Source organism: Amaranthus tricolor, chromosome 12 (assembly GCF_026212465.1).
Source record: "Amaranthus tricolor cultivar Red isolate AtriRed21 chromosome 12, ASM2621246v1, whole genome shotgun sequence".
Taxonomy (NCBI): Eukaryota; Viridiplantae; Streptophyta; class Magnoliopsida; order Caryophyllales; family Amaranthaceae; genus Amaranthus; species Amaranthus tricolor.
In genome coordinates this window covers 8,364,190-8,379,069 of record NC_080058.1, presented here as the reverse complement: position 1 = coordinate 8,379,069, position 14,880 = coordinate 8,364,190, and the positions used below count along the sequence as shown (strand labels likewise).

Sequence of the window (14,880 nt, the reverse complement as noted above, 5' to 3'; positions counted from 1 at the left end):
AGACATTGTATTCTTGTCTTAGACTGTATGTTATATCTTTTCAATGATTATTGTTTGTGCATGTAAGATTGTTATTTACATTTCTTTGGTTTTGTTGTTGGTTTTAATACTTGTCTTTCCTTACTTTGTTTTGCTTTGCCTATGATGTGTTTATCTAAAGTTTTCTTTTACAAATCTATCTAGAGCTGAGGGGCTCTGTTTGGTCAAAACCTCTTTGTATAGTTGTCGTCTTTTAACTCCTTTGTACTTTGATTATATATTCAATGAATGAGATGAACTTGGTAGGATGATTATGATTGAATGATTTTATGTTCATTCCTTAAATTAAAGTAAAAGAAATTATATACTATCAAAATTTAACATTGTCTGAATTGTATGTTCATTCTTTTAATTTTTTTCATTTTTCTATTAATCACTTTAATTGTTGTTGTGTTGTATTTATAGCATAGTACCTCATATTCAATACATTAGTTTCATTTAATTTTTCACACTTGTCGAGACAACATTTTAACTCTTAATATCTCAAATTGTTCGTAATTAAAAATTATAAAAATTGATATTAATAATTCTTGTATAGAAACAAATCAAACAAAATCCCGCACGACTATATTTTAATTTTATATATGAAATATAAAATGTAAATTAAATTTATAAGAGAATAATGACAGAAATAAATTGAATTAATGAGTAGAATACGAGGAAGTATGAAACTATGAATCACTATCTCCATGACATTTAAAATCTTGAAAACTTGCATCATTGTTTATTGCGCCAAACTTTAAGCTTTCCCAAGCATTTCATTTCATTTTATTTGATTTAGTTAGTGATCATATGACATATTGACATGGAACTATAACATTCACTTATTTTTTATACAATCCACATAAAAAAGTTTTATTTTTTATTATTAAATTTAAAAAATTTTAAAAAATTACCAATTTTATGATAAAATTGTCAAGGTTATAAAAAAAACCTCACTCAATTACCTACGCTAGGACAATGAAAATTCTAGTGGCGACATAGTAAGGAGAGGAGGTCAGATATGCTAGTAGGGGTTTTGTGGTAGGTGGCCGGTGACCAACACTTAGATAAGAGATGGTTACAAAGAGATTTTTGGTTATTGGGCAACAAAAAGACGTACTTAACAAAAATAGGAGACGTTTATCGGTAGCGACGCAATAAGGAGACATGGTAATAGTGACGGATTAAAAATAGATGGCCCGCTTATGAGGCAAGAGCCAATTGAGTTGTAAAGTAGTTTGAGGTTCACTTATCACGCCTTTAAACGATATACATATAAAGTTATGTTCATTAATGATTAATTACGTAGAATTTAGAAAGAAAATCCAAAGATTACTACATTAATTATGAATTTTTTTTTCACCACATGAAAAGGTTAAAAAAAAATAAAAAATCATCCGATTAAATTTACTAACAATCAACCATAGTCAAAACTCGAGAGTTAAAAAAAAAAAAGAAAAAAATAAAGAAGCTAACCATCGACGGTACGACCTTCCATTGATAAACCCTAAAGTTTGAGAGACTTTCCATTTTCAATCTGCTCGAGCTTAACCATTTGTCTCTCTCCTCTCAAGTTCATTCTCTATCTCAATATCCTTCCTTTTTTTTCTATTTGTTGTTGATTATTCTACTTCCCGTATGTCGCTCCTCAAACTCCAATCATTTTTCGTTTTGTTCTTTTTACTGTTGTTTGTATGCTATGCCAGTAATCTCTTTAGTTCTTTTCTTCTTATTTTATTACTTGCGTTATTGATTGTTGAAAGTTGGTTGTTGAATTTGAGAAATTTAGCAGGGATGGCTTTTAAGGTGAAGGGATTTTCCTTTTTCTTATGTTGAAAGCGGGAGGATTACTAATTTTACACTGAGAGTAATCATTTTCTATGAGACTTGTCTTTGTTGTTTGATCGTTTCACTTGTTTATTAGTAGTTTGTTGACTAAATTTTGATGGGTTACCGCTAAGAAGTTTATTGTATTAAGGTTACTTTCTAATGTTTTCAGGAATCTTGATTAAGCAAAGATATATGGTGTTCAGTACTTTCTTACATAAGTTAGTTAGGAGAAAGGAGATGATCAGTATATCTATGATTTGATTATGCAAATGGAGTTTATTGTATTAAGGTTACTTCATAGGACATATAGATTATTAGTGACTTGTGAAATCAATTGGTATTAGCACAAAGTGAATTTGTCTAAACTTTCTTATAAGGCTGGTGTCCCCCTTTCTCTACATTGTTGGTTCCACCAATATATGGGCAGTGCAATATAACAATTGGTTGGGGACTCAATAATCTATTATGTTATGTCCATAAATTGTTTGATTGGTATTATAGTTAATGGTATTATCTATGATTACATATGGTTGTAGCTTGAAATATCAATGGTTGTGTTTTGTGAGATTTTGTAGCAAACTAGAACTTTTATTAAGAAAATAGGTTAGGTTGGGACAAGTAGAATATGCCATTGGTTATATGGAAGTGATGTTTTTTCTTGGTGGGGGAATTATGTTATCCATGAGAATTGTTGTGACCCTTTACTTGTCCAATGTTCATGGAAGTGTTTTGACTCTCCATTTTTAAATGGATTGTAAGATTGGGGAGATTTTATGTTGGGCCTTTTGTGGTTGGACCAACATATTGGTTAGCTGAGTTCAAAGTTTGAACTAAACTTAAAAGTAATGATTTTTGAGTTCCTGCTTGTGCTTGACATTTTAGTTTTTTAGCTTATCCAAACACGAGCCTTCACCACGTTATAATTATCCCTAGATGAAAGGATTGTTTGGTCAATTGGTACCTTAGTTTTAAAAGGCCATGAGGTGCTAAAGGTCTGTAGACTCTAGAGCCTCTATGCGCCAAGCAAAGACGCACCCTTTGGGTCTAAAACGCCCTAAAACCGAGGAAAAATTTAAAACTAAAAAAAAAACACAAAAAAGTTGAATAAAGGAAAGAAAAATTAAGAAGAAAAAATTCACCTTATATATTGTTTTTGAATTCAAATATGTAGTAATTAATTGTATGAGTTGTTAGAGTTAATTGTGGAGAGATAAGGTCTAGGGGCAAAAAAGTCAAAAAAGATGACGACGCAATGAAAAAGACGACGATAAATAACAATGCCCTCTACTTTTAGATGAAAAATCCATTCTCATTAGAATATTTCAGAAGCCGTTCCGGTTTGTTGAAATTGTATATTTGATTTTTGGATATCTGAAATTAATCTTATTTTCCTGACCATTCCTTTAATGAAAATCATGGAAAACAATGGAGTGCTTTTTAGTCTAAGATGAACCAAATGAGAAATTCTTATTACACTCTCTATCTCAATTAAGGCATTGTTCCCTGTTTACATTTTCTTCTATTAGTAGTTTCCTACCCTCATTGTTGCCTAATCTGATATCATAATTTAAGTTTTATCCTGTGAACCCTACTATGTGCAATATCTACTTGTACCCTTGTTAGTTCTTACTATCCGATCTTCTTCAGATTGGGTCTGGGTCCTTGCAGACTGTTTCACCTTAATTTGCCTTGGTTTTACCTATTTTGGTGGAAAAGCAGCTTTTATATGTTTCATAGTTCATACAAAATCTGTTACGCATTATTGATATGACATATTTATGATGTATATGTAATTCTGTATCACAAGTCTCTTGAAGTTTTCTGCAACAGAAGTGTAAACTGCTTGTCCGATGAGAGCAAAAGCTGAGAGTTGGGGAAATGAGAATTTGTTCATTTGAATAGCAACTTGGGAAGTATAATGGTCTAAGTATAATGACTCATTAAATCTTGTATATTTTTAATTTATGTGAAGTTGCACCTAACATTTGCTACCAAGGAATAAAGGTAAGGTTGCATATTATCCCAATGGCGGAATTAATGAGGTATCTAGATACGGGACAGCCCTCAATTTTTTTTTTTCAAAAACTAGTTGTATAGAACAAGAGAAGTTAAATGATTTGGTAGAGTATTGATTATGTTAACCAAAACAACCCATGTACAATTCTTATGAAGTATGCAACATTTTTATCCTTTTTTTTCTTTTGGTTTGTGGAAAGTAAGTGCTGGTCCCTGTTGTAAAATTTTTTTGTTATCATTCAACATTTCACAGAATTCACTTCCTTAACCTAACGCAGGCCCTTTACCATCGTCCCTTGCTCTTCCCTAACTCAATATTTAACATTTCGCCTAAGTTTCTGGTGCGGTGACCACCTGATCGGTGACAACGTGACGCCACTCAGACACTCACCATTTTCGCCTACTGCTGTGTGCGGCTACGCCTCGTTTTTCTAGTGATTAGTATGGACTATAGAGTTGCCTTTCACCATTTTTTTTAATTGAACATGCTTCATTTTAATTCCCTTTCCATATTGCAAGAAACGAATTTCTCCAATATGAGAGGGATTTGGAATCCCTCTGTTTTCCACTCCTCTTCCCTTTTTTCCCCTTCATTTCCTTCTGCAAGTGTTAAGTAGTGAATGTGGATTCTTGTATATAATTGAAGCCTACAATCTACATGTGTTTGAGTTCATACTTTTTTATGATGAAAGTTTGTTGATTTTGGCTCACTTGACAGTTGTTTTATCTATATTTTACGTATATTGAAAGATTATAACTTAAAATTTGTAATGGCTTCTCTAGAGTGTTCAGATTCAATGTAGTTGTGAATTCCATTTAAAAATTGGAGCGCTTCGATGGTAATGTCTTTAGTATCCGCACAGCAAATAAGATTAATTAGTATTTTAATTTTTGTATTTTAATGTGAAATCTGAATTTTGGATCGGTTACAAGTTGTAAAAGACTGTAATATCTGGATATCAGATATCCTTATATATTATGATTTTAGATTAGATACCAGATAAACCTTTGCCTACTTCAGCTGGGCATAAGGGCTGGAATTAATACTCTTTGATGGGTCCTAACTTCCAACATCAGGTTTAGTCTTATGGTTGACACATAGCAATGCCAAAAAAAGATGAGGCTTGATGATAAGAGAGTTCTGCATTTTGTATGTTAATTACTCCTTGTTCTAAATGCATGAATTTTGCGTTGGGAGAAAGTTTTATATTCATGGAACGTCATCTCCTTTTTCTGTCCTGTTTTCAATCCCTAGAATACTTTGAGCAATATTATGATATTGATAACAGCTAGAAAATGTCCTTGCAGGACAAGATGGTTATCCTCCCACCAGTAAGACCTCCAAGAATCACCGAGTTTCTGAAGCCTTACGTGTTAAAAATGCACTTCACGAACAAATATGTTCATGCTCAAGTCATCCACTCTCCAACAGCAACTGTAGCTGCTTCTGCAAGCTCACAAGAAAAGGCATTGAGATCAACTATGGCCATCACTCGGGATGTTGCAGCTGCGGCAAAAATTGGAAAAATTCTTGGCGAGCGCTTGCTGATTAAGGACATTCCTGCCGTGACTGTCATCTTGACGCGAGAACAGAAGTATCACGGTAAGATCAAAGCCGTGATTGATTCTATGAAAGAAGCTGGAGTGAAATTACTATAGATTGAAGCAAAAATATTTTATGGGTGAAGTTCAATATAATGCCTCTAGCAGCTCTTCTTTGGAAAGAACATATGTTAATCCCCAGTAATGATTTTGTGGGACTTAGGTTTTAGCATGCTACCTCTTTCCCATTTTCCGGAATGCATTGAAATGAAGTCAATGCCGCGTTTGAAAACTCTTGCCAGTTTTCATTGTGTTGAACGAGGAAAAGAATTAAAATTTTTATTAAACTTGGTGAGCGATATTTCTAAGAATAACGAAGTGTTGTCAATGTTTCATCATTGTTACTCGTCTATTACCTAGATTACTGAACTGTTGTCAAAGTTTCATCATTGTCACTCGTCGATGTATTACAACAGCCGGTGTAGGGTGTGCCTTGAAATGTCGTCCTCCTTTCCCTTTTACATTTGGGCATGTCATAAATGGTATGGTGTTCTCTAGAACCATGTACGATTAAAGTTTTCCAAAGTGTGGGAACCACCCGACCAATAGAGTCGGATGATGGATCATGGCCATATTGTTATCCAACTTAAACTGGATAAATTGATTTATATTCTGGCTTATTGAATCTGGTTTTTTGATGGGTCACTTTCACACGTTAATGCTTGATATTGGCCTGTCCCAAGTTAATCCAATGAGTATGATATTCCTATTCAAGTGTTGTACGCTATTGAAAATCACGTATTCTCATTTAAGATTGTTTTACTACAATACCACTTCCTCCCATTCTTATTACTTGCATTTAAATCCAATTTGACATTGTTTATCATTCTAAAGTATTTTACATATTCTGACTATTATACGTAAAAAAAATATAGTTAAGTGAAAACTTGTTTTATTTATCTCGTTGCATATTTTTGTAATATTAATTTTTTTTTTAATTTTTTGTTGTATATAGCTGTAGATAAGAACAATCCGACAAACGCATTAGATTGCATAAAAGTTGTTTGGGTGCAAGTAAAATCGGAGGAAGTAATATAAATTGGACTAAATAACTCACTTACATATTAATTATCCATTTTAATTGTCTAAAAAGTTTATTTTGAATTTAGTGTTTTTTAAAATTCCTTCGTTGCTTTCATTTTATTTTATGTAGCAATTCTCATTAGGCCAAACAACAATTTTGTATGATTTGTTATATATTACAAAAAATTCATGTCATGATATTGAAAAGAAAAACCTTAATTATTAGGCTAATTTATAATTTTTGAATATAAAAATTTAGATTTAATAATCTAGGAAGTTGATCCACTATTATAAGAATAAGAAGCAAAGTGTTAAAACCATTAAGCGAATCTAACATTCTCACTATAAAGCTTAAATAATACTTCTTCATTCTTTTGTTATGATAATTTGATCAATAAATTTATTCTACTCCTAATATGATTCAAAGATTATAAATACTATTAAAAATGTGAAAAATGACAAATTATACTTGTTAGAGCATTGCCCAATAAATTTATTTTATAGGTTAGTACGATTAAATGATACTTTATAGTTAAATTAGGTTAAGTATTTGTTCAAAGTCCTCGAACTCTCTAGGGTATCATAAAAAATGTCACCTTTATATATATATATATATATATATATATATATATATATATATATATATATATATATATATATATATATATATATATATTTGTAAAGTAATCTAAAAAGACATAAGCGTATTTTTTGTTAATTTGTCATACGAAATAGAGCATGTATGAAAATGATGGTTAGCGAAAATTGTTGGCTGATTTGACCAATAAAAAATATTAATTGAAAATTAACTATTTAAGCTAGTTGTGGTCCTTGTGGAGATATTTGATAAAGCTTAATTATTAGCTATGACTATTCAATAGAAAAAAATCATACCAAAAAACCAAAAGCTAATAAAAACTAGTATGAGTAGTTTTTTTATATTAGCTTAAAACCAGCTTTTAAATTGACTTAAAAGTGAATAATCAAATACTACATTTAGCTGTTTAATAAAAAAAAACTCAAAAGTCAAAATTAAAAAAAAAAAAAAAACACAGAAAAGCTAATGGTCAAATAACTACCTTAGAGTTATTTGAGATTTCAAGTCATGTAACTCATGTCACCAAATTTATCTAGAGCTTTCTAAATTTCTTAATCTCTAACTTCCGATTTATAGTAAAAGTTTGATTCTCAATACTTTGTGGGCGTAGCTATTTTATTGACAGTGAATCACCTAAATTTTTCGGTATGATTTTTTTTTTTTTTATTGATTATTACTTTCATTGTCTCACAACATCTATTTCTCATTTAAAATTATATTTTTTCCTTAACATTAGGCATTTTGGTGTTTAAAAAAACAAATGAACATATGGTTCTTGAAAAAACTTGTGTTCGTTTCGGTGGCTGTTAAAACAATTTTCAAGAAATTTGATGCTCAAAAGAAATTGTAATTTTAGGTATTTAGGGTGAAAATCAGAAAATGTTTTAATTTTAGTTTTTCGGGGCAAAATTTTGTAATGAGAAAAATCATATTATATGTAGTTTTTGGGAGTGATGTTGGGTGGGTAAATTCCCTACAAGAATTATAATTGTTACTCCCTCCTATTCACCTTAAGAGTCTCATTTGACTTTTTACGGATTTTAAGGAGAGTCAGAACTGGGACCCTAAGGGTAGGAAATAGAGTGGTATTATGGATTTTTAATGTAAGGGAGGAAAATTAGTATGGGTAATGGAGGGTATAATTGAAAATAGGATAAAGCTACTGAGGGCATAAAAGTCAAAAACCCATACCAAAAATAGAAATGGGACAATTAAGATGACTTGATCATAAAAGGAAATGAGACACATAAGCTGAATAGGAGGGAGTATTATTTTGGAGCGGAGCATTATAGTTAGGCATGGTCATTGTACAAGACGCTATTAAAATTTGTTCCTATTTTTATGGTTTGGATCAAAAAAACAAATTGGTTTAGGGCTCTTTAAATTCAAACCCAACTTAGACTCTCTTTTTAAATTTATTTAAAACCCAAATTTATTATACTCATCTCAGACTTTGCTAGACTTAACCTATTTATAATCCAAAATTAATTTTAAGTTCGTTGTAAACTTATTTCTATATTTATTTGGATTGAAATTAGTCTTCTATATAACCCATAAACCTAGTAATAAAACCTTTAATTGTAAAAAATTTAATTCATTTAGGATCATAGATTCATCAGAGTCCGAACTTAGGTCTATTAATATTATTGTGTCTAAGTCTAAAATCAATTCGTATAAATCGAGATAGACGCAATTAAAACCCGACCCATAACCATCTATAATTAAAGCTTAACTCTTTTCAATTAATCTCCCAACAAAAAGCACATAAAGTTACTTTCCAATGGTTCTCATAATTTTCTTAAAACCGTATTTTCATGGGGAGAAACGAGCTTGAAAAGAACTTATAGAAGTAAAAAAATCTAAATAAGGACAAACACTTATCCACATAACTAACACTGCATTCGATGAGCTCTTCTCAATAGCCAGGACATTTTGTCATTCCACAACAAGTTGTCTCCATATTAATCCTATTTTTAAATAGGGTTAAATTATCTTATTAGTCTCATTTCTATTTATAATATATATTTTTTATCTTATTATTCTTACTTATACAGTCATATTACCTTATTACAATAAATCTAATGAAAAACTATTAACAATTCACTTTTTACCCTTTTTCTCTCCTTTCTAAGTGATTTGACCCACCTTAAAATTAATGAAAAGTTAAATGGGACTAATTAAACTAATAGGAGGGAATATTGTTTTTAATCGATCTAATTAAATTTGGTTTATTTTTATTTTTTATCATTATAGAAAACATTTTTCCTTTAATTGTTCTTTGAAATAGAGTTACTATTCCCTCCATACCAAAATTATAGCCATATTTGTATTTTGTTAATTTTAAGAATAAATTTTTTTATTTATTTATGATAATGGAGTATAATAAATAGTTTATATGAAGAGAAAAATTAAAAAAAGTGAAATAAGTGGTTAAAATGTGTTTTAATGATAGATAGAAATTCGAAAGTAGACTATATAAAAAAGGGAAATTTAATGTAGTAATCTTGAATTTTTGGCTTTTTTATATGGTATGCAAACTTTTTTTAATCAACTTTTTGATATTTTAATTTTTTCATGTGACAGACAAAAAAATTTTTTTTGTTAACTTTATACTATTTTGACCCAATTTGATGATATCTTTTCAAAAAATAAACGTCATGATCACCCTAATTTAACACAAAAATTTTATATTTTATCTACCACATGTAAAAGTTGAAATCTCAAAATATATGGTGTGAATTTTAAAAAATATTTATGAAAAACCCACCGCGAAAAACGTAGCTAAAATTTTAACCGAAAATATAGCTAAGATTGTAGACAGAGCATATGACAACACGACCAATCCTTCTTTAGTTTGCCACGAATCCAAACCCCATTTTCTCTCTCTTGTCAACTCTATCTATTCTCTTTCTTTCGCCATTTTTAGATAAACGGCTAAGATCATTTCATCCGTCAATAAATACTCTCCTTCCCCCTCCCATTTCCTCTTCTACAGCGAGTTCACCACAGTCTACAATTCCAGTCTACTAAGCACAATCGTCGCCTTCAAAATCTAACGCTTTCTTTGCTTTTTCCGACGGAAAAAAGCGCCGGTTTAACATGAGCCTTTTGGAGAAACTCTGGGATGATACTATCGCCGGACCTCATCCAGATTCCGGCCTTGGACGGCTCCGTAAATTCAACACTTTCAATAATCGTACTACCTCTTCCAAGGGTATAACCCTCATTTTCTCAAAATATAATCCCTTATCTATAAACTTCACAATTACGCCATTAAGATTTGACTTAACAATATTAATAACAATATTTCATCATAAATTAATTATTTAGTAAATGGAGTAGTCCAATAAATTATTTGTTAGTTTTACTGTTTTAATTTTTTTTTCAATTGGGTAGTTCTCTTGTGTTTATGGGTTAATCAATTTTCTGAAAGAATTAGAAAAAGATAGAGGATATGTGTATTAAGTTAAAGAAAACATTGATGGATTATGATGTTGATTTGTTATGATTTTGCTGGAACAGAGATGGAAGGAGGGAATATAGGAAGATCATCATACGGTGGTGATGGAACAATATCAGGGGTTGATAATCAGGAGGAGGCCATGAAAGTTACGAGGAAAATAATGATAGTGAAACCACCGGGTTATAATCAGGGTGCCGGTTCTGCTCCGACGTCACCTGCCGGATCTACGCCGCCACAGTCCCCTTTTTCCGGTGAGTTATTTTGTTTTTTCTTGCATGAAGTTTGTGATAATGCCTGATGGTAAAGTTGGATCCGGAAAGTTCTATTGGGGATAGTTCAAACATTTTTTAATAATTTGTGATAATTACATTTTTAAAGTGTAGGTATTTTGCATATCAATATTTGATAAATATAATCTTACAATTTCCCTTATTTTCATCGGTCAAGCAATTCTAACCATTAGATTTAAGTAATGGACCCTTTATTACATTTTATTTTAAATAATAAAGAGGATCCTAACTCAATATTTAAGACTAAATCACAGGCCTTTAACCATTTTAGTGGTGGAAAGTTTAGATTGAAGCCGTCAAATTTTTAGGATTTGGTCTGGACGGTGAGACATTAATATTTCCAATCCTTAAACATCGTCATCCTTTTTATTTTATCGTCACCCCTCCAAATAAAATTACGAATTTGCCCCTAAATTTAAAAAATTTACAACTTTACCATCCCCTTAAAATTTCTTATTTATAATAATAATAATAATAATAATAATAATAATAATAATAATATTTTAAAAAATAAATTAAATATAATAATTTAAACAGAAATGAATATTAAATAATAATAATAATAATATTAATAATAATAACAATCACAATAATAATAATAATAATAATAATAATAATAATAATAATAACAACAACAACAATCATAATAATAATAATAATAACAATAATAATATAAATAAAATTAACAATAATATTTAAAAAAAAAAAACAAGTCGCACAAAACCCGCAAGCCAACCGGGGTTCAGTCGCGGAAAAAACCGCGGCTGGACCACGGTTGGCTCGCGGTTTTTCCTGCGACTGGTTTTTTTTTTTATATTATTATTAATTTTATTTATATTATTATTGTTATTATTATTATTATTATTATTATTATTGTTGTTGTTGTTATTATTATTATTGTGATTGTTATTATTATTTTTTTTGTTTAAATTATTAATCAACAACTAAATTTTAATTAATATATTATTATTATTAAAAAATAATTAAATATTCAAATAAATTATTTAAATTCAAAACTAATTATTATAATAACATTATCATAATATAATAATATATTAATATGAAATAATTTATTACAACATTTATTAAATAATAATAACTTAAAAACGAAATTAATTAAACAAAAGAAATTTTATAATTCGAAATTCAAAAAAAAAAAAAAGAAGACAGTCGCAGGAAAAACCGCGAGCCAATTGCACTTGATAACACAATTATTATTTTAAAAACATTAAATTTAAAGAATATAAAAAAGTTAATAATAATAATAATAATATTTAAAAAAATAAATTAAATATAAAAATTTAATAATAATAATAATAATAATAATAATAATAATAATAATAATAATAATAATATTTAAAAAAATAAATTAAATATAAAAATTTAATAATATTAATAATAATAATAATAATAATAATAATAATAACAATAATAATAACAACAAAACAACAACAATAATAATAATAATAATAAAATTAATAATAAATTTTAAAAAAAAAACCTAGTAGCAGGAAAAACCGCGAGCCAACCGGGGTTCGATCGCGGAAAAAACCGCGACTGGACCACGGTTCAGTCGCACGAAATTGTGCAACTGAACCGTGGTCCAGCCGCAGTTTTTTCCACGACTGAACCCCGGTTGGCTTGCGGTTTTTTGTGCGACTAGTTTTTTTTTTTTAAATATTATTATATTTTTATTTATATTATTATTGTTATTATTATTATTATTATTATTATTATTATTATGATTGTTGTTATTATTATTATTATTATATTATTATTATTATTATTTTAATTATTATTATTATTGTGATTGTTATTATTATTATTATTATTATTATTATTATTATTATTATTATTATTAAATTTTTATTTTTGTTTAAATTATTATATTTAATTTATTTTTTTAAATATTTTTATTATTATTATTATTGTTATTGTTATTATTATTATTATAAATAAGAAATTTTAAGGGGATGGCAAAGTTGTAATTTTTTAAAATTCAAAGGCAAATTCGTAATTTCATTTGATGGGGGGTGGCGATAAAATGAAAAGGGTGGCGAAGTTTAATAACTCCCTTAATATTTTCTTGATTGAATCATAACTATAATTTGCAAATTATTCAACATTTAATCAATTAGCCGCAGGGAGGTGTTTTTGAAATTCGAGGTAGATTAGAGAATCTTCCGGGCAAGGGAAAAGATAATCAATTCGTTTTATAGTCGGTGAAAATTGAACCCTATTAAGTTTACTTGGACTTATTGTCAATGCCATCAATTAATCGGGAAAACGCGAGATGCATACACTTCATAAGCTAAAGATATACCATCCCATGACAATGGTAAGAAACTAAGAATGACTCTAATGAGTTATAAAGTATGCACGACATCGATAAACCATCACAATAAAACCCATTATAAAGGTGAAAGGAAAAGCTATTAGTCATCAATTGGTAGGCTCACTCTTAATTTCACTTAGTAGGGGTGATATAGAAGAGATTAGAGTAGGTCGTTGATAAAGACATCTTATCATGATATGAGTTGATTTTTCTTGGATAGTTTTTGAACTTATTGATTTTTCACCTGAAATGTTGATGAAGTGGTTGATAAAGAAGTGTTCTGGTAGGTATGTGTAACTCTCATGTTTAGTTTGCAAGGGCGTTCTTATATGACATTAAATCTCATTTGACGTTACTGATTGAGATTATTAATGATTTGGTCATGTTAAGGTTGTTCTATGCATGACTTTGTTAGTTGTGATTCTTGACTAGTAGTATTGTGGTGGTGTCTCAACTCCATCTTCCTTCTCTCTTGTCTTTGTTAGATTGATAGTAATCCGATCTCTTGATCATTTGAAATTGCAAAAAGCATTTAACACAAAGATTAAAAATGGGCATATTATTTAAATTGTGTTGTTGATATTAAAAAAGATAAAAAAAATCTAAATAACAAGATAAAAAGAAAGTTGCAGCAAAGTAAAAGTTAATACTAATATAGAAATTGTGACAACTTCAAAGCGACAAAAGGAGCATGTAATTTTGGTTATTCAAGTAGTTGCGTAATACTCTATGTTAAATGAGCGTACTGATTAATACTTAGGAAGCAGATCAGGAGCGTTCAGGTTTCGGAGGAGATCAACGTCAGACGCGAATGAGAAGACAACGAACCAAGACAGACTCGGAGACTCTCCTCCTACTTAAGATGTCTGATATATAATTATAATCACACAAAGTCTATCTCGTCCTTTTGGCGGCTCTACGCTTCTCCAATGTATTATATGCCTCACTTGTAAGTTGCGACTAAATAGTTAGTGGAGTTGAGTATGTATGTACATAATTGGTACGTCTCGGTTTTGCTTTCGAGCATCCATGTACGATAGGGCTTTCTAGTTCCTACCTTGTAAAATAGGTCATCTCATTTTGGTAGCTTGTAATATGAGTTGTGATCATAATGTTGATGTAACCTCTTCATGTTGTATGATTATTTAGTGAGTTTTCAACTATTTTCTTAGAAAGTTTTATTCTCATGAATGAATAGTGTTCTGCAGAGTTCGTCCTTGTATGATCTTGTGTAGAATTTCATTAGCTGACCGTTGAATTTTTGAAAAAGGTGAGCGAAAAAAAAAAATTAATTGAATAATCTATTATTTAAACTTTTTCCAAAACTAAGCGTGAAAACCCTAGACATATAGTTTGGAGCTGTTCGCAGTTACTAACTGCGAACAGGTCAAAAAAAGACAAAATAGCTGTTCGCAGTTAGTAACTGCGAACAAAAAAAAAAAAATTTTTTTTTTTTTAGGTCAAATAGCTGTTTGCAGTTAGTAACTGCGAACAGCTATTTTGTCTTTTTGCTGTTCGCAGTTACTAATTGCGAACAGCTATTTTGTCTTTTTTGATCTGTTCGCAGTTAGTAACTGCGAACAGCTCCAAACCATAGGTCTGGGGTTTTTACGCTTAGTTTTGGAAAAAGTTTGAATAATAGTTTATTCAATTAATTTTTTTTTTCGCTCACCTTTTTCAAAAATTCCTGACCGTTCACACT

General features: G+C 29.7%; 2 protein-coding genes across 5 annotated transcripts; both read left to right on the top strand.

Moving 5' to 3' along the window:
* Window positions 1-1,464: 1,464 nt before the first annotated feature.
* On the top strand, window positions 1,465-6,089 carry LOC130828781 (uncharacterized). Of its 3 annotated transcripts, none has more exons than XM_057694777.1 (2): window positions 1,465-1,594; window positions 5,176-6,089. In XM_057694777.1, the coding sequence occupies exon 2, from the start codon at window positions 5,182-5,184 to the stop codon at window positions 5,524-5,526; it is 345 nt and encodes a 114-aa protein (XP_057550760.1). In that variant the 5' UTR covers window positions 1,465-1,594; window positions 5,176-5,181; the 3' UTR covers window positions 5,527-6,089. The 3 variants fall into 3 exon arrangements, with proteins under 3 accessions (XP_057550760.1, XP_057550759.1, XP_057550761.1); XM_057694776.1 differs by having other exon boundaries at window positions 1,470-1,657; XM_057694778.1 differs by lacking the exon at window positions 1,465-1,594 and adding an exon at window positions 1,664-4,308.
* Window positions 6,090-9,925: 3,836 nt separating this feature from the next.
* Window positions 9,926-14,400, top strand: LOC130828780 (dormancy-associated protein homolog 3-like). Of its 2 annotated transcripts, none has more exons than XM_057694774.1 (3): window positions 9,926-10,304; window positions 10,613-10,804; window positions 13,946-14,400. In XM_057694774.1, exons 1-3 carry the CDS (start codon window positions 10,190-10,192, stop codon window positions 14,053-14,055), a joined length of 417 nt encoding a protein of 138 aa, XP_057550757.1. In that variant the 5' UTR covers window positions 9,926-10,189; the 3' UTR covers window positions 14,056-14,400. The 2 variants fall into 2 exon arrangements, with proteins under 2 accessions (XP_057550757.1, XP_057550758.1); XM_057694775.1 differs by having other exon boundaries at window positions 13,939-14,400.
* The last annotated feature ends 480 nt before the right edge of the window (window positions 14,401-14,880 follow it).